This window comes from Euwallacea fornicatus, chromosome 11 (assembly GCF_040115645.1).
Source record: "Euwallacea fornicatus isolate EFF26 chromosome 11, ASM4011564v1, whole genome shotgun sequence".
Classification (NCBI taxonomy): Eukaryota; Metazoa; Arthropoda; class Insecta; order Coleoptera; family Curculionidae; genus Euwallacea; species Euwallacea fornicatus.
The window spans coordinates 3,507,747-3,530,434 of NC_089551.1; the positions used below are offsets into that span (position 1 = coordinate 3,507,747).

The window sequence follows — 22,688 nt, forward strand, 5'->3', positions numbered from 1 at the left end:
CCCATGAATAATTCCCTTTGTCGGCATATCCGATTTGGCAGCACGTTTTTATTAAATATTAGGGCGTATGTGACCTGGAAAATATCCAGGAACTAATAATTCGAGTTGTCCGAACGCAGTTTTCTTTGAATTTTAGTAGATCTACTTGATGACTCCTGGACAGCTACGGTGACGGCGCATCTTGATATTATTATACAACCTACGATTTGAACCGACACTGAACGTTTTCTATTTCTCTTGTGGTTGCGAATAGGTAAAGGATAGGAATAATGGAAGATTAGAGAGTGTCGGTAGAATCTCTGCACTCTCAGTTACTGAGCTAGGAATAAGGCATTATTATGATGGATTGAAGGAAAGGTCATTATTGGTTCATTTAAGCCTTAGCCCAGGGGTTTTCCCTGATGTTAAAGGAAGTATGGATTTTTTTTTTATTTACCCATACTAAATTGCAATAACGTATAGCGTTCACCTTATTTGCAGAGCCCTATATATTCCCGTTGGCCATCATAGGGGCGATTCGGGAGCGCCTGCTCTTCGTTCCAGATCAATATCGCTATCGCGTGACGTCACCGAGCTCATCGCTGCCATTGGCCGTGTCTCCACTCATCCCATTATTTATTAAAAGTCTATGAATGGGTAATTGCAACTGTGATATTTGGCCGTAGATCGTCGGACATAGGCTATCGAAATTCGAAAAAACAACATCCGGAAGTGATCTTCGCAAACGTGGTGCCGGTAGAAACGATCGAGCGATTCCCGGGGATCGAGTCTGGAGAGCAATTCCGCATGCTGTGGTGCAGTTTTTCGGCGGTCTGACCAGGGGTGTTCCACAAGACCTCGCTAATCTGGCATATACACCAAATTGGTACTCTTCACGAAGTCGATTTTACAAGGAATCCCATTAAAAAAAGGTTTTATCAATTCACAATGGAACATGTCACTGGAAGTCGAATTAGTATTATTGAACAGGGCAGTGACTGTTGTTGGCTGTGAGATGTTGGAAATGAAAAGTGACGGGTGCCGAATGGAGGGATAGAGGCTGGAAAACCGGGGTGATGCCCGTGGGGGGCTAGCATGGAGGAAGGGCCGGATTTGTCCCATTTGACTCCCGAAGAGCGGGCCATCATCGAGTCGGTCATGGTTCGGCAGAAGGAGGAGGAGGAGAGGGAACAGGAAGTCATGAGGTGAGTCACCATAATTTAAAGCGGTATCACCCGCACCGATTTACGATAAAAAAATAAAGGGAAGATAATTGTTTGGTTAAAAGTAAATTAAAGGCCTATGGAATAGTTGTGCAATGCTATCTTCATGGCTAGTATATTTAGAAAATTGCATTATAGTTTAAATCTGCATATTGGAGCAGTATACGATGCGTCAAATGCAATTTTCATTAATAAAATTAGAGTAAATTTGATCTATGCTAAAATTGAAATGTATGACAGACCACCACGTTCTTAGCAACTTTCACTATCTCTCGCTTCCCTCATATCATGTGCGAAATCAGTCACATTTCTTGCGTGTTTTCGTTTCTCCTTTATCTTGTGGTAATCAAATAGAGTTTTTCTTTAAGCCTCTTTAGATTATTCATTCATTGTATGTTACTTATCATAAAAATTTGCAACACCTAAAAATAATGCATCACATTCAACCTAAATACGCATTCAGTTGTAGTAGTAGTACAATTGATTAGATTTTACATATAACGGCGTGAGTTACATACAGGAAGTGTTACAACCAATAGCTACATCATACATTCAATGTATTGGAAACGTGCTTTTCCAGCAAGACAATGCACGGACACATATTGCCCGTATAACTATGGCTTATCTATAACGTCGCATTGTTAATGTGTTTTCTTGGCCTCCACGCTCCCCTGACCTCTCCCCTATAGAATACGTATGAGGCATGACAAGAAGAAGAGTTACCGCACCAGAGAATCCATGACGTACTTTAGCAGAGTTACGAAATGCAATTCAAGTTGCGTGGGATACACTACTTCAAGAAAAAATTGACCATTTGCTTAGAAGCATGCTCAGACGAGCTTCTGAGAGTGTAAATTCACAAGATGGTTATACACATTATTCGAATTTTAAAGACTTTGTGCACTTCGGTACGCTCGCAAATTACATCTTTTATTTTGCATGGTTTTGTCAGTATATTTACAAAGTTTCATTAAAATACGCGCATTATTTCGAGGTGTTGCAATTTTTATGATAAATGGCATATTAGAAATTCGAAGAAATTAAAAAATTATTTTAATACGCCAATTTTTCTCCAAATTGTACATCGAATTTGATGTATTTCCAAAGTGGCACAATAGCTTATTCGAAAATCGAATAATATAAAAAGGGCATTCGATGCTCCTTCAATAAGCACAAAACAGTAACAACATAAGATGTTATTGAACGTTAGTTTAGGTTCAGCAAATTTGTTATTCATCGAATTCTAGAAGTCTCAAATTGTCTTATGGTTCTCGAAAATTAACAATTTTTGGTACATGGGATATTACAATCCCCTTTATTTACTCCGACAGTTTTCAAAGTACTTTCTTCAAATTTTGACATAAAAATATTCCCTTAGGTTTACTCCACTAAATGGATTTACTAATTCTTTTGAGGTGTGACACTAACGATTTTTGTTTAAATAAAAATCGAATTCCTTGTTCAACTTAGCACTTGAATCGTCCTCCATTTTCTTAGATTTATTTACAAAGATATATGGGGTGCGAACGAACAAATAATGAAAGATACAAGAAAGTACCAAAATACGTAAAAATTACTACATTGAATAGGGCTATAAAATGGTCAAAAAGAAACCAATAGTGCCGTACTACGAAAAAATTTGTAGGAACGCTAATCGCCTAAAAAAACTGAAGTTGTAAATTCTAACAAAAGCTTGATATGTCTACTAATTTCAACCGCATCGCTTAAAATTTAACACAAATATCTCAAAAATCAGTTGAATCAACTTTTAAAAAATGCGGGAGACTTTTGCTCTATGTATATCGAACACCTTTAACTGTGGACCCGCTGCGTAGGGACCATCCTGTATAACGAAGACAAAAATTATAACAACACATCATTATTTTCCTTCCTTTTGTGATCCTGAATGGATTGAATCATTTAACATATTTCTCATTACTTTCCACTGCCTGCCACAGTTTATGAATCAAACTGGCAAAACTCCAGTGTCAGGCCACAAATCATGCACATGATAATACGTATCTTTAGAGATATTTGTTTGAAACCAGACCAAAATCCTTGCCAAGATTGGTCCTTTCTCCGCAATGTATGGCGCCAAAACGTTGTGCGTGGGTTCAATAATGAAAGGGCAAATTGTCGTTTTTGACCAACGAATAAGAGCTTGGTAATTGGTAAGCCTGGTAGATATCTCGGTTATAATGAAATGAACAAAAAAACACTTCGTGGAAAGAACAATCGTTTTCTTTTCAGGAGAAAGGCAGATGAGGTGCAATCACTTGAACAACAAATACGTGCCAGAAACGAGCAACAAAAGAAGGCTGGAGTGGAACTGGAAGCAACCTGCCACATCTGTCTGAAGACCAAATTTGCGGACGGTATAGGCCACATTTGCAACTACTGTACGATTCGGTGCTGTGCCAGGTGCGGGGGTAAAGTCACCCTGCGATCCGGAAAGGTAAAAATTGCCAAAATTTCTTTATGGTTCAAAATACCTAAGAAATCCGGAGACAAATTAAAAACGAATCTAGGCAATTTCTAAAATCAGACAAAAACTCAAAAAACCTTGAAAAACGTCTATGAAAAACCACAAAGAAATTCTTCAAAGTCTGTTAAGGAAAAGGTAAAGTACTGAATTGGGGCATTTTAGCCCTTCTAGCATCCACAAACCACAGAATTGCGGTCCTTTGACAATTAAAGCAAATCACTGACGTTCACACGAACAAGTTCCACGCTATCCAGGACTGCGTAGGAGGGCCATTTGAAGCGTCCCTATGCGTGGGGCTTCCGTGACGTAATCAGAGAAACGTCCTTATTTCCAAACAAATTAGAGTCTTTTAACGAATACTTCATTAAAAAACTTTTTTCGTGGATAGACATGACGTAAACAGAGTTAACCTTCACTATCTCTATTCCAATGCAGCTATACGATGATATCGTGTTTCTATGCTGATTTACGTCTGTTGACTATTACCGTGTCATTCATAAAATGGTGTTGTGGAAAGACGTCATCCCCCCATGTCCTGAACTCGTGGCTTCTTTGATAAATATTGGATGGTTGTTGTTTATGCAAATGCATAATTTACTCAAGTAGTTCTGAATATTATTATGTTGTTCGAACGGCATGACCGCTTTCATGCCTAGTTGCTGATGATCATTGTTGTCTATGCTGTTGGTAGCAGATGAAATTTGATGGAATATGATGGAAATTTATAGAATGATAAAAATCAAACCTAGTTTTAATGACCGTACCGTTACCGGTCTGTGACCTGACCTATCACATAAATCATTCTTTATAGAACTCATTGTGTTTATTAATTTCAGGTAATTTTTAAATAAATAATAAAAAGTTGTTCGACTAAATTTCACGTTGTAAGCGTTCAAAATTTAAGTAATGCCAAAAGGTGGTCTTTCGTTTGAAAGTTTGCAAGTTATACAGGGTTGCTCATTAGTGCTTCAATACGCAATATCTGAGTAAATATTATTTTAAGAACGAAATGTTTCATATCCAACTTTCTGGTCATTAAGAAGGGGGTATTTCAAAATTATTTTCAAATGTACGGAATCCATCATAAAAGTGTGATAAAACTAAATTATATATATTTTTTAAATAGACCTTCCAACTTTCTTTGCTATTTTCGGATTTATCTACAAATTTTAAGGTCAATTTATCTGAAAGGTCTTATGTAAAAAATTTACCGTTTCAAGTTATTCGAGAAAATTAAAAAATATTGGTACCTCCAAGGTTTTGCGGAAATTGGTGCTGTACCCTAACCGCTTTGAATTTCGAAATAGGTCTTATGGTACTTCAAGCGGACCTAATAAATTACGCTTTGACGTGTTTTAATTTTAAAACAATTTCCATAACACCCGAAACAAACTTACGAAGTTGCACGACTTCAAAACTCAATAATTTGTTTATTTGAAATGAAATGTTCCAATTTTTTCGAAAATATCGGGTTCAAAATCCAAAAATACATAAAACTACGAGAGTAAGATATTCACAATAAATTTTCAAATTGTCAAAATGCCAAAAGAATCACTAAATGACACTGGACTTCACCGGGCTTAGCGTAACGTGCGCTTATGGTGACGGCATTGATGCCATTTTGGAAACGTTTAGAAATCAAAACGATGTAGATTTTCGGATTCGAGAAACAATGCCGTCGAAGAAATTGGGGCACTATATATTTGACAAAAGTAAGTTATTGAAGTTTGAAGTCATGCAACTTCGAAGGCCTATTTCGGGGGTTATGTAGTTATGTAAAAGTTTTTTTTAATCGTAACACGTCGAAACGTAGATTATTTGATCCTGTTAGAGCACCATAGGCCAAATTCCGAAATTCAGAACAGTTAATGTATAGTACCGATTTCCGTGAGCCCTTACATCTATCAAAATTTTCAAATTTTCCCGAATAACTCAGAAACGGCAATTTTTTTATGTAAAACTTTTAGATGAAGTGACCTTGAAATTTAAAGATAAATCCGAAAATAGCAAAGAAATTTGGGGGACTCCATTTAAAAAAACATAATTTGGCACTATCACACTGTCATGATACACTCTGTTTATTTGAAAATAATTTTAAAATACGCAACTCTTAATGACCAAAAACTTCGCTACAAAGATTTCCATTTAAAACCCGTATTTACTGAGATATCGTACTCTCACGCATTAGTGAGAGACCCTGCTGAATAGATGCACTGTATAAACGAGTTTCGAATGGTTTTTTCTACTATTTTATTGTAAATTTAAGGAAAATTAAAAAAAATTCTTGATCTAGACGACTCCCTTTCTCGATAAAAATACTATTCCAAACCAATAATTATTTGCTTTAGTCCGTATGGGTGTGCATCCTCTGTCGCAAGAAACAAGAACTCCTCGGTCGTACCGGACAATGGATTCAAGGTGGTATACAATCTGTGATCTCAGATGCCGAAAACGCCATGATGAGCAATTTGATGCAGTCTGACAAACGTCCCAAACTGGAACGGGCTCACTCTGCAGCCGAGAAAGAGAACCAACCCCTCCAAAGGTCTGTGTAGACTCGAAAACCTTAAAATCACAAATATTATCACTATAATAACTTAGATCCGGAAGCGTGTTGCGAAGGCAATATTCAGAGGAACAAACGCGAGCCCCATCATGCGAACGCTACAAGCAACAATTCAATGATGAAGACCCAATGTTTTATCAAGGAGAATTGGAAACTCTGATGCGAGCCCATCCACATCTGATGCCTAGAATGTGAGTATTTATCTAACTTTTTCAGTTAGCACGAGAGTTCATTATTTGAATCACCGTCAGGTATCCGGAACAAGATCCAGCTAATCAACCGGATATTAGACAAGAACGATTGCAGGGTCAAAGTGGAGGTGTCCCCAAGAAGCATAAACGGCAGCCGAAACATCAACCAACCACAGTGGTACCTCCGCAACAGCAAATGCACTCCTATTCCAGCTCGGAAGAAGATTTGAAGAGCACTCCAGAGTACGGGAGCGACAGCGAAAAAGGTACGTCTTATCGTCGATAAATTCACTTGATCGAAAAACGAAGTTGTTGCTCCCATTTCTATAAGTGATATGTTTTATCTGTGGTTATTTCTAGTTTATATAGCTATAGTGATTTAATAAATTTCTTGGGACAAATAATATTAAAGAAGTTTTCCCATAGCAGCTGCTGCTTGGAACGCGTTAACCATTTATTTGTAAATTTCGGCGATTTTAGGGAGTCTTCAGGAGAGCTCCGACGGGGATAAGCTATCAGAAACTCTAACGCAACAGGCGCTGCTCGACGAAAAAATCAAAAAATTTTTAGCGGTGAGGGTCGTTTTTCGGCTCTGTGGATGTTGTCTCGTTTTTTTTATCTTGTTGCATCAGTGGCGTATCAGGCAGAGATACGCCGCTGGTCTGCATGCGACGATGCCGATGATCTTTTGCGGTGTTTCACGCAGCTTCCGCACATTTTTTCTCTTTCTCTTTGTCTGTCTGATGCATTTCGGTTTGGGCTATTTTTGTACGACATATTGATCTCTATTTACAGCTCTGTTATCACCGTGACAATTAGGTTCCAGTCGGTTTGGAAAAAAAGGGTTGCCAGAATTTGTTTCGAAGTTATTTATATTGACAGCCATGTATATATCTTGAACTCGCATCGGTTAATCTTCAACACAGAGACTTTATTTTCTCACGACCCCCTCGAAAGTGACCATAAAAACGAAGGTAGTAGTCGCGAAAACAAATGCTAACACACGCGTGTGTTAGGGATTTCTAACACACGTGCTTGCTATGAAAATCGAACGAGTGGTAGGCGCAACGCAATCGTCGAAAAATGATTCGCATCACTTCCAAGGAAGTTTTTTTTATCACTCACATGATTGTCCTCGTCTGTGGCTTTTATGAAAAGAGTTACTTCCTTCGCATATTGTGTCAATAACTCTGACCTTTCAGGGTGTTCGTATACACGATTATTGAAAAGTCTGGACACTAGAATGGGGCACAGTTAGGTATCCTATTTATACTAAACTCCTTAAATTGGTACGTAACACTTTTTGAAATTTTACATCGTTTCCAAACTTTTGAATAACCGTGTGAAACATGAGATATGACATTTTGAAAAAAAAGAGATCCAAATCTGGCAATTCCTCCACAAAAAAAATCGCCTGCAGCATAGGCTAGTTAGACTATCCTACGCCTGCCTTCTAGGCGCCGAAACCGAAGAGTGGCCACCGTTGAGCCACTACATAATGGCCCCTCCACACCGACCCTTGCAAGACGTCACGGCCGATAATCGGGGTTTCACCGAGCGTCGGAAGAAAACGGTCCGTTTCGACCACCAAGAGGCCCGGCAGGGCTCTCAGGGTTCCCAGGACTCTCACCGAGACTCAGGGATCGACACGTCTTCCACTTTTACCTCGAGCGAGGACTCCACGCGAGGAGACTTTCCCAAGGTGCTTAATCCGTAGGACGTGCCCGCCCTCTACGTAGATCACGCCTATAGGAGAAGTCCTTCCTTGTTTTGCATCATAGCCTCGCATAAATTCGTTTGCATGTCCTTTATTTCGTCCTCTCATTTATGCGCACGCACGTCGCTTCGCTCAGCCAACGTTTGTCTGTCTAATAAAGTCACAGTGGCCCTTTTTCCCTTATTCGATTCATTTCCCTAGCACCCTCATCAATGGCAAGTGTCGACGGATGGGACAAGGATGCTCGGTCACATGATACTGAGAAGAACTGGCGTAGAGGCGGCTGGATCCAGTGCCGCCATTCTTGGCTTGAAAGTGATTGGTGGCAAAATATTGGAAAACGGATGCAGAGGGGCGGTGATTGAAAAAGTGAAGCGGGGCAGCATTGCGGATGTCGAGGGACAACTCAGGCCAGGTGAGTGCAATTTGACAGATCACATTTATCTTCCATTAGATTTCTTACATTTCCCTCTTCCTAATACAGAATTTGATAAGAAATTAATATACTTTGGGCTTTAGTATCTCGCAACTTAAATTTACCGATGTTTCATTAAAAGCCTAAGAGAGTGTCTTGACAATGATATACGTAGTTTCTTAAAGCCACTTTCGACTCGTGAATTTTAGAAGACGTGTTTGTTTGATTGGACATCTTGAAAGAAGAAAACACAGGGCCAGATGCAAAATGAACACGAATTCAAGTTAAAAATAACATAAATGTCACTGGGCTTTCAAGCACGAACACGCAGAGCGTAAACTGCGATTACACGATGGAAAAAATACAGGCCCGCGCAACGTAAACTACGGATACGTAACGCAAACAAAGACGTAAAAAAATTAAAGAGTAAAATCAGTTGCAAACTACTCAGCCTAAGGCATTATTACCAACTTGGGCACATTCCACCCCCTTGTCCGACGATCCACTTTATTGGTTAATTTCATAATCATTCTTTTCCCCACAATTTCTCTAGTGAAATTCGCAACATTTTCCTTGTTCTCAGGTGACGAAGTAATAGAATGGAACGGCAGAGTGCTCCAAGGGAAATCCTACCAAGAAGTAGCGGACATTATAGCCGAAAGCAAACAAGAAGCCAATGTGGAACTGATAGTGAGCCGACCAATGGGCAATCGAAGGGTGGCAAAAGCATCGTGGAGACAATTTGCTGCCCAAAGAGGTACGCACTCCGTAGTGGCACACTTTCTTATATCAGTCTTGCAATTTACATAGATGTCTGTGTATAGTCATAATATGGGAGCAACAACTAATAAAGTCTTCGCTAAAACCTCGTTCGAATCTTTCGCAAATGATTAATTATTTTACCTTTAGGCCAGCCCAATGTTTCCTGGCCCGATTCGGAATTATACGAGAGACCGCATGTGTTAGTCACCTCACCGGGAAGTCCGGACCGACACGAGGGACAACCACCCTCTCAGGCACCCAGCAGTGTGGGAGGTAGAATACAGGTAACTTTTATCGAAAAAATGTTCCAGTTTTTATGTAATAAAACTTGGAAAATAGATTCGCCTAGGTTTTGATGCCACAACGCTGCAACTTTTGGTGACAATTGTGTGCGCCACGGGGCTTAGACCGAGGGCAGAGCAACAACCCCGAAACCCTTATTGCAAACTTTTTCTACTGCCCGATCGATCCGAAAAAAGTAAAAGGAGAACAAGGACCCTAGGTGGTAAGGCCGCCACTATCGTACAAAACGAACTGCAATTTTGCGAGCTTATAGGCACTACTGAACCAATGTGGAACCAAACCTTCGTCTACTCAGGCCTCCGAAGGGCGGACCTGAGAACTAGAGCACTAGAAATTACCGTTTGGGACTACGTGCGATATGGAGCGAACGACTTTTTGGGGGAAACAATCGTGGAACTGTGGCCCATGGACGAACAAGCGACGTGGAGGCAACTAGGGCCTCACGAAGAGGTCGCTCTTACCCCCAGCGAGCATCTATCACCACCGAGTACCGGTAGCCGATTCTCAGACAGCGACACTCCTTCAGAGTGTGAAATTGAAGGTAGTAGAGAGAGGAGAGGGGCCGATGGAGCAAGCGTTAGTAGTGTGGGGAGCTCATCGAGTCCTCCAAGGGAGAACGAGAGGAGATCGAGAAGGGACCAAGATCCGATGATTCCTTATCGATATAGGAAGGTGAGTTTTTTTTGGGTCGAAGTTCAAAAGTTTTTCGCCAATATTTAGAAACTTCGATTAAAACTTACTGAGAGAATGAGTAAAATACTCTCAATTTAGGAGGGTATGTCGGGGCATCGGTCTCATTCAGCTGCCCCTGGCGACACTCAAACCATTCATCACTCGTCACGATCACGGTCAAAATCACCGAGACGAATGCCTGTTGACTATCGGTCTCTGTCACCACCCGACTGTGATGCTACCGTGATTGCAATGACGGGGGTGCGTTTCAAGTCCAGATCGGCCACAGCCACCCCTACCGGGTCCCCGAAGAAAAGGCAACTGCCACAAGTACCTCAAGCTCTAGCCAGGGCCCTACAGGTGAGTTTCCGCAATTTTTTATACAGCTCTTGATCAATATTCGTTTATAGGAAAGAGTATCTCAAGACTTGCTGGAGGACAGAACAGCAAACAGTAGACGAGTCCGATACACGCATCATGCCTATAAAAGTTCGGGTTCTAGCTGGGAGAGACGCTACAGTGGCTTGAGCGACAGCGATCTAACAACTAGTCACGTAAGGTCGACCTGTCACAGGAGGCCTTTGTCGCCTGATAGAGATAGAGACCCATTGGGACTAGGAGACTTTGATAGTGACATGGAATCTGTGGTGTCAGTGACGAGCAGTTCGTTTTCAACGCAGAGTGAAAGGCCCAGGGGTAATAGATCTTCTGGGTGAGTCATTCAATTTTTTCTGCATAATTATATGATACTGCAGAGTTTATTGTTTTATCTTGCTCTGCAGCAGGTCATCTCGAAACAGCACCCCAGAAAAAAACCTAAGTAAATCGCTCGTTGCTGCTAAGGCAGTAAAATTCAGTCCTCAAAACATCTACCACCATTTCGTTCCTCTTAAAAAACCTAAACGCTTATTGCCCAACCCTGCGGATTTCATCAAAAACATTATCGATCTCTCTTCTTCTAAGTGTCTTGTAACGGACAGGAATTCCGACGGCGACAAAGATGAAATAGCAATATTGCCCGTGACAATGAAAATTGCTTCAACCTCGGAGCCTAAATTAATCGGGCCCCAGACTACACCAAGACAAAACTTCATGGAAAATGTCTTTCAAAGGTGCTCTTCGGAGCCAGAAAAACAGCGTAGCTTAGATAGTACAGATTCGGGGTCATTGCCAGTCTTTCGTACCAGCACCAAAAGTTTACGGGTGGCCAAATCTCTATTTAAACGCTGCTCCCTAAACAGCTTCGAATCAGACACTAATAACCCAGTAGATGACGCTAGTCAACCCTTAATTAGTGGCTTGTCTCTCCCTAGCACCGAATACACTTCATATTCTGGGGGGTACCGCACTCTGAGGAACTCTTCGGCCAGCGACAGAGGCAGTGACAGGATGGACTCACTGTCGGACCATCAGCACAGCTATCAGGAAGATTTGGAGCCGCACCACCATCATCATCACCATTACCATCACAGGAGGGAAGGGACGGTCAAGAGGGGGCAGTTCACTAGGAGTTTATCGAATACAGAGGCTCCGTCCGAGGACAAAGCCGGTGGGTATTTATTTCGATGCCTTATAAAGCAATAAAGTTGGGAATACACTGTTGTGCTAATTTACGTCAGCCCTCATAATTACTAGTAATTACTAGAGCAACACCAATACATTACATCATAGGTTCAAGTTCGATTAACTCTCCGATTTTAGTCTTGAATTTATTTTAATTTCGATAGAGAAGAAAGTAATATTTGTTTAATCTCAATATTTCGAAAAGTCATTCAGTTAATCCGAGACTTTCTATCATCCATGTTTCTCTATGATAGATGGCAGTTTAAGTGATACCGCTGTGACTTCGCTTCACGGTCTTGAAGTACCCCAACGAGATAGGAAAGAAACTCGGGATCGAGAACGCGACAGACTTAGAGAAAATCAGTTTTCAGGTTTAAATAAAAAGAGCAACTCTACCAGTCAGCTCTCAGCCACCGGTAAGAGATCCAGATTTCTGTGTATACTCTCTGTGTAAACCGCGGCAAAGTATGTCTGTTGTAGATGTGAAGATAACATATCCCTTTAATGTTTTTCCTCTATTTACTCAAACTCTGCAACATAGTTTATTTAGTCACTAATCATGTATAGTAGATGCTTCTATATCCTCGCCCAATAGAGCTGGAGGGTAGAGAAGACAATTCCATTCCTAAAAAAAAAAATACGAATGACGATGCATGCAGTTTAAATGTTTAATGTTGTTTACACCTCGATTATTAAATTGGGTCAAATAGCGCGTGTGCTCTTCCCTAACCACCCATAGTTCCAACTTACTATTTAAAAAAGAAATCCCGTGACCTGCACAGGTCGCAAAAGGCGAATGGGGTTTGGACGAAGAGGGAAAACCTCTTTCACGGTCCATCGGTCCGAGGAGGTACTTCCAGGAGATGTGACAAGACTTTCCAAACAGGGTTCCTCTGCTTCTAGTGACGGAGAAGGCTCTGCCGATGGCGACAGGTGCTTAAAGCTATTTTCGAGATATCAACTTTTTGGGTTGGCTCAAATTAGCTTAAAATATGTCTCTTTAGCCAGATTCAGCCCAAAAAGTAGATTTTCAGCACTAACCTCGTCTAACCCCTCCTCATTTTCCTCATCCCTGAGCAAACACGTGTTTAGGTACATAGAGAGAATAACTTAAGTGTTAGTGATTCGAGTTCAAACCCGTGTTTCATATAGAATTTCTTATACGATAGTTTGACAAGACACTCATACTCTCACATACAGGGAAGGGAAACGTAGAATAGCTATATCTAAATGCTGATGATTAGTGCTATATAGAGAGCCCGCGTTGGTAAACTTTCGTCCTTTTCGTAGTGGTTGTTTACATTTGTAAACGCACTTTTAGATTTTCTTTTGCCTGTCCCCTTGAATAGCGATCTTAGTAGTTTCTATAGCACTGCCGCTTAGTGTTGAGCTGACGCGTTAGGAACGCAAAATAATGCTAATTAATTATAGTTATCAGTGATGATTTCGCAGCTTTTTTGTAGACTCAGTTATTTCAAATGATGGGGTGACTCCTAAGTAGTAAGTTATCGCCTCCGACAATTGTTGGGCAAAATCTATTATACTTACATGAGACCCCCAACCTGAAATAAACTAGAAACTATTTAGAAAAAAAATATGGTCACACACATCCGATCCGTGTGACGTGTGATGAATATGACTGATTTCTGGCACTGCGCAGACACCGGACAAAGTAGAAAGCGAACCTCTACCACGACGCCACCAAGCATCCTGAGGTCCCAGGAAGTGGTCCCTGTAATTCCATCAAGGTCTTCAGAGAGCAGCCAAAGGGCCTCAAGTTTAAACTCAATTTCCAGCTCAGAGGGATCTTCGTAAGTTGCGTTTGTGTGTGTGATGGCTGATGGTTCACAGTGTTGCATTGTGGGATTTTTGTTTTTGCCTGACGGCGACGAGTCCTGTTTCTTTCATGTAAGGACAGGGTCGTCCAGATAAAAATGCTTGTTGTTGTTAAATGAATCTTGGAAGACCCTGTATACAGGATCGTGTGACTGAAGCTTGCTCGCCTTTTTCTTCATCTTTCGGCCGGTGCTGGTATGTACCTACGATCTAATTTACCCAGCATGTTAATACTAAGTTTTCCAATTCACATTTTTTAGTTATGTGCATGAATTGAGGCACCGTATGTGAGCACCTGGACACGAAAATTACAGTATATTTTTTACACCCACTACTCAATTACTCACTCAAGTAGCCCTAGATTTTGGCCCGGTTTTCTCTATCTATCTCTCTCTCTATGTACATTCCTGTGTTTGCTCTACATTTCTGAGAAACAGTCTTTGTCCTAAAAACCGCATTTCATTTCCAAAATCGGCTCTGAAACGCGGTCCACACATTCCCGCGGGCCACTTCAGAAGTTTGGAAGCATGTCCAGATTTTTGAATGACCGCGTATGACGACATTACTGACCCTGAAACTGTTGGTTAGGTGGTCGCCATCTATGAGGTTAGCCGGAGAAGGTCAGCTGTCAGAATTCATTGAGGGGCTGGGGCCGGGGCAATTGGTGGGTCGGCAAGTGTTGGGTGCCCCATCCTTGGGGGACATTCAGTTATCGTTAAGCCATCAAAGAGGCGTTCTGGAAGTCGAAATCATCCGAGCCAGGGGACTGCAAGCAAGACCTGGTTCTAAAGTATTGCCTGGTATGTCATGTCACTTATCATCAACTTGCTAGTTATTAATGACCTTTTTTAGCTCCCTATGTTAAGGTCTACCTAGTGTGCGGAAAGAAATGTTATGCCAAAGCGAAAACGCAGCAGGCACGTCGCACCCTCGACCCGCTCTACCAGAATCAACTCACCTTCAAGGAAGATTATAGAGGCTGCATCTTACAGGTAAGGAAATGATACTACCCGCGAGAAATAATGAATTTAACGATCTGATTAGGTAACAGTATGGGGCGACTATGGCCGGATCGAGGGCAAGAAAGTATTCATGGGCGTGGCACAGATTATGCTCGACAATTTGAACCTGAACGACATGGTTTTTGGGTGGTACAAGCTGTTTGGTACTACGTCACTGGTTAGTAAGTTAAACTTCAATTTCCATAACGGACATATTTTTTGCGGATGAAAATATATGTAGGAAAAGTTACTGGTAAAATGGAAAGAGAATGTTGGACAATAGGGCGACACACGTTTCAACTTACTGATATCATCAGGCATGTATGCGCAAAAAGTAGGTGCACACACATCATGCTTTGCTTAGCCGAAAAAATACACACATGCGGGTGTAAGTAGTTTGGAAGGAACTGATACTTAAATTTAACTGGCTGATTTTACGTATTTTCAACTGTTTGACAAAACCTTCAAGTTAATCCGAAAAAAGAGGTTTCTTTTTTATTTTCGGCGAAACACATTAACTTTCTTAAAAGTAATCATTTTTTATATTAAATTAATGAGAAGACATTGACAGTTTACGTTGAATATCAAATCTTGTTAATGGACCGATCAAGGTTGTGATAGAAGTTATCGCTTCTCGTTCCTTAATATCCAATAAGTGCAAATTATTTCTGCAACCTCGTTTTGCAATGGTCTAAAAGATAATGGTATGTTCTGGCTCTTTCACACAAGACCATCGAAGGAACTTAAATTACGTCTCAATAAGACTTTTATTTTAAAATGATAAAGATTTAAACAGCATGTAACTCGGACTCGATGCAGCTTCAATCATAATTTAACGATTATGATTACGATGATAGATAACACCTTAACGGTCCTTGAAATAAGATGAGACCACATAAAATGTTAATGCTTCCTCTGCAACTTAACAGTAGAGTTTAGTCGCTTTTGAGAAAGCTAATAAGCTTGTTCCAACCCAAGAGGATACCATTGCGAATCGGCGGGAATAGTCTGAAAGATGTGCAAGAAGGCTTTACGTTTATACCACACATACATTAGTTCTGCCTGTATAGGAACTCTATTTTTATTTTAACGCAAAGAACATCTCCTTGAAGTTGCGCCATATACAGGGTATTTCAGAATTACGGTGACAAATCGATGGAGGTAACAGATTATCGAAAAATAAATATAGTTTACTTAATAAAAGATTGTCTTAAGACCCGTCATTTCTGAGATACAGGGTATTAAAATTGTACTTTTTTTTTCTTTTTTTTAGTTTATTTCAAAACTACTGGGACTATTGAAATGAAAATTGATGTATCTTTGTTTCGTTATTCGATAAATTTGATGGGCGTGGTTAAAATTTTATACATAATAGAGGGCGCTAGTTATACGTGTATAATTACATATTTTCATCCAAAACTTTTTTAAATTTAGATTTATCGGTAAAAGGGTTCAAGAATATTAAAGAACTGTCAATTCTGCACAAAAAAGTTAATATTAGTAAAATACTCTAAAGTGAACGGTTGTCCAGATAAGTGACAATTATTGTCATATCGACTTTAAACGCTTTTTTTTTTATTTAGTATTTGGGAAACGTCTTGTATAGTTCGTTTTATTGGACGATTTAAAGCCGAGAGAAACATCATTTACATATTTCTTTTCTTCAATTACCATTCTGTTGAATGGAAAATAACATAAACTGTTCTTGTCATAACTAAAATTATATATTGTATATCATTATTCCCTTAATTCTCCATAGATTCCAATTTCATTGCGGTTACGTTGCATATATTTCAGGCTTGCAAACACACAATTCCCCTTAGTTTTATACGATAACACTTCCTAAAACCACAAAATACTTGTTGTATGATTCGAAAACTCAACACAGACACAAATTTTTCACTTTGTTTTCCTTTGTGGGCTTGTGGATGGTGAAACAAGGAATGCTCCCTTTTCCTCATTTTAACAATGTTTTTTATTTTTAGAGATAAGGCCGGACTAAAGGCGAGAGTATGCCTCATTGAATAGGTAAGCGAGAAACGCAACTTGCAGCCACACCAATACACTCAAATTATTTTGCTCTTTTTACAGAAAGTTGAGAACTTTGTCCCTGCTCGGTTGGCCATTGTGAACGTACCGTAGTGAGAATTAAAAGACGTTTAGATATTATTAAAAAAGGACCTTTTTAACAATTCAGTGCCCCGAATGTTTCTCGCGCAACCGCCCCACATAAGATATACACAGGACTATATCCAGAAGAGACAGACGTTCCAAGGGGCAGGGGGGTGCGACGAGGAATGTCTGGAGTTGCCAAATCATGTGAACTTGTGTTAAAGCAAAAGAGATATAAATATATTATTATGATAAATAAAAACGAGAAGGAAAAGCTTTCTTAGATTTAGCATAGTGTAAAGAAATTTAAAAGGGTGAAATTAATGTAGATACTGCGCACACATACATTTATAGCCTCACCGAAAACCATCATATCGAAGTATGTATAATAATATACAGGGCGATTGGTAGCGAGTGACACAAAGGCCGCGACGGCCGCGTCTCTCCCTCTATCTCTTTGTGTGCTTTATTGGAATTGATTACAAACAAATAAATGCTTTTTTACTTTTCCGAAAGGACAAGTTAGGGGGCGTACGGGTGGCCCCCAGTGTTGATCGTATTATGTAACACTTATAGAAATAAAAACGATGTTATGTTTGGCTGTTTGTAAATCCCTATAGCTTTTGGAACGAACGTTGGATTTTTGTGTTTTGAGTTCTAATGTAAAGTCCATTTTTAAGAACTCAGGAAAATCACTCAAAGCCGGGCTTAAAAAATATGTTTTTAAAGATGGACTAAAAAAATAAAAACCCAAAGAACCAAAAAAAAATCATCAAATGAACTTGTACAGAAACATCGATGTTAATGCGAACTTTTTTATCAAACTAAACTAGAAACCCTGAGATATAGGTATCCAACAAAAAACTGTTATATTAATATTAAATTATTATTACTAAAAAACCTTGTATATCAGAGCGCATTTTTGTATTTCTAGTTGTTTTTACCTTGAGTGTGTCGTAGACATTTTATTGTTGCCTCATATCGAACACACGGTTTGTTGAGGTCACATGACCGACGTTGTACACCCTTGACAAACTGTTGTATAGTGTTTGGGTTAAGTTTGCCGCTTAGTATTATATTGATAAAATAAATTAGGAAAGAAAAACATTCATTTTCGCGAAAATTTAGCAATAGAAGCTTCAAAGTCGGCTTTGATCCAAAATATTGAAAAAAAAAACATTTTTGACACGTTTCAACAGAACAGGACTACATTTCTCTTGTTTGTTTGTAACAGGCAAATTCTTGTATAGGTGAATGAATGTTTTTGATTTGCGGTATTCGTTTAAGGTACAAACAGGAAAACATTCATTTTTCTGTGCAGTGATAATAATGATTGTCGGTTTCAGAAGGTTCGACAAAATTTAATAATAGCGCAAATGGAAGAATCGTTAAAAGAGTGGTGTTTGCGTTGACTTCCCAACTTTTCAGACTCATCAGTACATAGTACGAGAAAAAGCATTTTTTTGGAGCTTGGACTTACATGAAGGTCTAGCTTTAAAACTACTACCTAACAAAACAATTATACCTAACAACTAACAATCTAAAAAACATTAATCCATTTGATCAAACATACATAGAAAAAATAAACTCTTGATCAATTATTCTTGAGCGACATCTCATTATAAGTCACTGAAATGGTGGGGTGGAGCGGTTATGGAGAATTCCCCCACCTGTTATAATCCTGTGGTTAGTTTAGTAGTTAAGTAGGTTTCTGAAGCTTCTAATAATCTTATTTTTCTTTTAAATTAAATGTTTTTGTTCGACTCTTCAAATGCTAGATCAGATTTCCAATAAACCACAGGCGTATTAGGTTCGAATTCGCGACCACTGAACTATGCAGAATGAACAACAATTTAATTTTCATAATATTGTAGCAATCTTTAGAGAGGAAGGTCGACACTAACTGAATCAATATTGCGGTTTCGCTACTATCCTTGAAGTGTAGCACCAAATTTCCAAAAGAACCATAGCTGTAGTAGCTCTATTTTTTTATCAGATTTCGAAACCGGTGAAACTAAATAAAAATCAAGCGTGTGATTTTGACAACTCTCTTAGAGACAAACTGTGCTATTAACTTTTCCTCGTATTGATATTTTGGTGTACCGCTACTGTGTTTAATTTCAAATTTCATACAAACCACCGTCATATCGAATGAAATTTTGAAACAAATTATATTGCCTACATACAATAGTTGAGAATTTATCATAAACCCACAACTTATAGCTCTACTACTGCCTTTGCAATTTAAGGTCACATTCTGTACGAGCCAGAGGAGCACTGGCCCAAATTTCGAAACGAACAAAATTTTATGCAAAATCATAGAGTGATTTAGAAATTGTTTTATCAATATTATGAGGCGACCAAATTCTATCTAAATCAGGGACGCACTGCGGATGATATGTTGAACTATGAAATTTCATAGATACAGCTCTAACAGAAATTTGAATTTGAAAAAAAGTTGAAGCGAACTGTCGTAATAAAACTTGTCATAAATATCCAATGTAACAGTCCGCTGCTGTATTTAATATTTAATACCATATTTTTTATTACCCAGAGGCGTGCTAGGCTAGATTTTCAAATTAAATGGAACGTGAGATGAAGAATCAGGACCGACTCTAAATCTCTCTCATGAAGATTTGAATATATTTACAAAATTCTTAACTTCACTAGAAAAAAACTTTCACATTTTCCGCAGTCATAGGAAAAGTATAGTGTGAAACATGTACGAAAATTGGTTATAATACTTGTAAAACATTGAGCCATTCACTTCTTTCTCGAGTTAAAAAACTATCTCACCTCGTATGAAATTTTCGGCACTACTTGTACAATATACTATTTGGAATTTTGCAGGTTCGCAGTTCCAGTGGCGCCCCCATTGCAAAAATTTAATTTTATTACCAAACCGACCGATAGTAACGTTCCCATTCTCCCATTGTAAGAACAGTTAGAGGGGTGCAAGGTGTATTGGAAATGCAATGTCATGAATTAATAAAGCGTGACATAAATGAGGGCTGTCGAGCCCTTAACTGTTGGGAAGTCAAGTGCGACCATTCAAAATTGAATTGTTGTTTCAACATACGTGTAATTCCATTTGCTCAGCTATTGTTAGGTCATGTTGAGCAAGTATAAATATGGTCAAAAATGGTGCATATCATTGGAGTGCATATTAAAATTATTATTATTATTAAAAGTCCACTAAATGTCCGTCTCTATTATTCGTTTACTATCGACTGATGTATCCCATTATTCAGCCCCCGAACGGGCAAGACAATAAATAAATGATCTATCGAAAAACTCGAATTGGATTTTTTTTTACCATAACTGAACAACTTTTAGCGTAAATATAGTCAATAATATCGTCGATCATTTGACGCAATATTCGAATACGTACAGTTGTAGACAAAAGTATGGGATATTTCAAATCTATCATAGTTTTATATCAAAATAGTTAATATTATTAAAAAATTATATATTATATATATTATAATTAAAATATTATGCAAAAACCCAAGTATATATTTGACAATATTATGAATAAAATCAATTAAGTCCATTTCTACAAATAAAAAAAAATAAAAAGAATAAATTATGATGGACAAAAGAATAGAACCTCGTAAAACTCATTACAATCAATACAAAATTTTAAATAAACTCAGATTTTGTGGCATATCCTTTCGAGTCGATATCAGCCTGACATCGACGGTGCATAGAATCGATAAAATTTTCACAAATAGAAATAAGAATCTTTACCCATTCTTCCTGAAGGACTTTCCACAAATCACCCCAATTGGGTACATACCTGTCTCGAATTTGTCGTTTTAAGTGTTCTCAAAGATACTCAATTGGATTAAGATCCGGTGACTGAGACGACCACTCTAACACGGGGATGTTATTATCACTCGGCCAATATATTACTAATCGGGAAGAATGTTTAGGGTTGTTATCCTGCTGGAAACGCCAAAGTACAGGTAAGTCTTCATTAGCAAATGGTAGCAGATGGTTCTTAAGGATGGTTTTATATTGAAACCGATTTTTAACTGTCTCAATTTTCACCAATGGTCCAACGCTGGATCAAGGAAAACATCCCCATATCATTAAGCTGCCACCACCATGTTTCACTATTGGTTTCTGAGGGTTGGGGTCAAATTTAGTCCCCACAGGTCGACGAATATAACTTATCCCATCAGAATCAAAAATAGTAACTTTAGTTTCATCACTGGAAAGAACATTTCTCCACTTTAGAGGTGAGCAAAACAAATGTGCCTGGACAAATTTAATTCTGGCCCTAATGTTCTTCGTAGCAATTAAAGACTTCTTCATTGCAATTTTGCCTACCAATTCCACTGCGCACAACCGACAACGTACAGTGCGATTGCTTATATTGATGTCACTATTGTTAGTGATTTCTTACTTCATAATTTTGGAGAACTTGTCTAAATCTGCAGAAGATTTTTTTTTAATCCGTCAATTGGTAGCGGCATTCGTTCTTCTTGAACTTCCAGGTTTTCGACCATCTTTTACATCCCCATAAGTGCCAAATTTTCTTAAAATTTTGGAGGCAGCTCTTTGGCTAATTTTTAACGTCTTTGCAATATCTTTTTGGTTGTAATCATCACGTGACCTTTGGACTATTGAATTTCGAAAATCTTCCGAAAAATACTTTTTCTTTGGCATATTTCGTATAAGATGCACCACACAATCGGACTGAATAACTGATAATGCCCCCATAAATAACAATACTACATTGTATTCCATGCTTTTGCACAACAAAGTATGGTTTTTAAAAACGATATTCCTAAGCCAAACATCGTGTGGGAATTTGGGAACATACCTTTACCTTATCAAAAAACTTTGAAGACGAAAACAAAAATGGTCACCAAGAAAATGTTGTTTCGAAAACTATTCCATACTTTTGTCCCCAACTGTATTTAAAAGCCAAAAATGCTAACGAAGCATGTACAGACAAAAGCTATTCTCAGCACTGTATTATTTTTATGTCTGCAAATAGTAATTTCAGGATTGACTTTTTTCAAATTAACTGATTCATTATTTAATATAAATTTTCATGCAGCTTTTAATATTAACAATATAATAACTGATCAAGCCTTGCACCACCAGGCTAGGTCGCCTCCAAAAAATGATTGCTGGATTTCTATTATTCAACATTCGATCTGAAATTACCCGACCATGGCAAGGTTTATTAGCTTACCGATTTGCCAACAAATCGCTATCGCACAGACTTCGGTCTTAGTGGCGAATTAGCGCTACTGCATGAATTTCATAATTTTTAACATGCGTTTTGTAATTTAAACATTTAATTGCAGCAGCTGGTTCGGTACCACTGCGATAACGCTATATGTGCTAGCAAAGTAAGCTATAAATTATTTTACGGGGAAAGGCACGTAAGAGGACAAAACGAACGTCATCACTGATTGCGAAAACTTGGAGAAGGACGTAGCAACAATGTTTTACTACTTTTTGCAATCCGCCTTAGATCTGCGACTGTTAACATGTTTGTCGTAGATTTTTCCGAATTTCCAGCTTAATTGATTAAATTTCGACTATAGCTAGAAACACCTTTACCGCCCTCGTGCTAATTAGGCCAAACAACTGAACAAACAACTGAAGGGGACTGTCGATTTTTCGTTCTAGAAAGTTTGGGAAGCGCTGACAGTAATATCAGTAGACCGTTCGGTGCACAAGGTTACGTAACACGAAACAGCAAAAAACCGGCTTCTTCAATTATCTCATTTGAATGGACACGGAAGTCATGCAGCGGGGACACCTTGACGATTACGTGGAGTGCCAAATAAATAATTTGAAAAATGTTAAGGTCCCTTGCAGTCCTCGGCTAGCATTAATT

General features: G+C 38.8%; 2 protein-coding genes across 12 annotated transcripts in view; one reads left to right on the forward strand and one right to left on the reverse strand.

The window, feature by feature from the left end:
- Positions 1-22,688, reverse strand: part of LOC136341984 (uncharacterized) — a 305,269-nt gene that overhangs the window by 226,504 nt on the left and 56,077 nt on the right. The window lies entirely within an intron of this gene.
- Rim (Rab3 interacting molecule) lies at positions 562-20,125 on the forward strand. Of its 8 annotated transcripts, none has more exons than XM_066287368.1 (22): positions 563-911; positions 957-1,184; positions 3,453-3,657; positions 6,036-6,232; positions 6,289-6,444; positions 6,505-6,710; positions 7,902-8,146; positions 8,363-8,576; positions 9,160-9,333; positions 9,486-9,622; positions 9,678-9,843; positions 9,895-10,313; positions 10,413-10,673; positions 10,724-11,025; positions 11,627-11,862; positions 12,131-12,292; positions 13,537-13,687; positions 14,301-14,512; positions 14,565-14,704; positions 14,757-14,895; positions 16,699-16,741; positions 16,805-20,125. In XM_066287368.1, exons 2-21 carry the CDS (start codon positions 1,075-1,077, stop codon positions 16,713-16,715), a joined length of 3,849 nt encoding a protein of 1,282 aa, XP_066143465.1. In that variant the 5' UTR covers positions 563-911; positions 957-1,074; the 3' UTR covers positions 16,716-16,741; positions 16,805-20,125. The 8 variants fall into 8 exon arrangements, with proteins under 8 accessions (XP_066143463.1, XP_066143466.1, XP_066143465.1 ...); XM_066287367.1 differs by having other exon boundaries at positions 970-1,184; XM_066287366.1 differs by lacking the exon at positions 13,537-13,687 and adding an exon at positions 12,659-12,809 and having other exon boundaries at positions 562-1,184.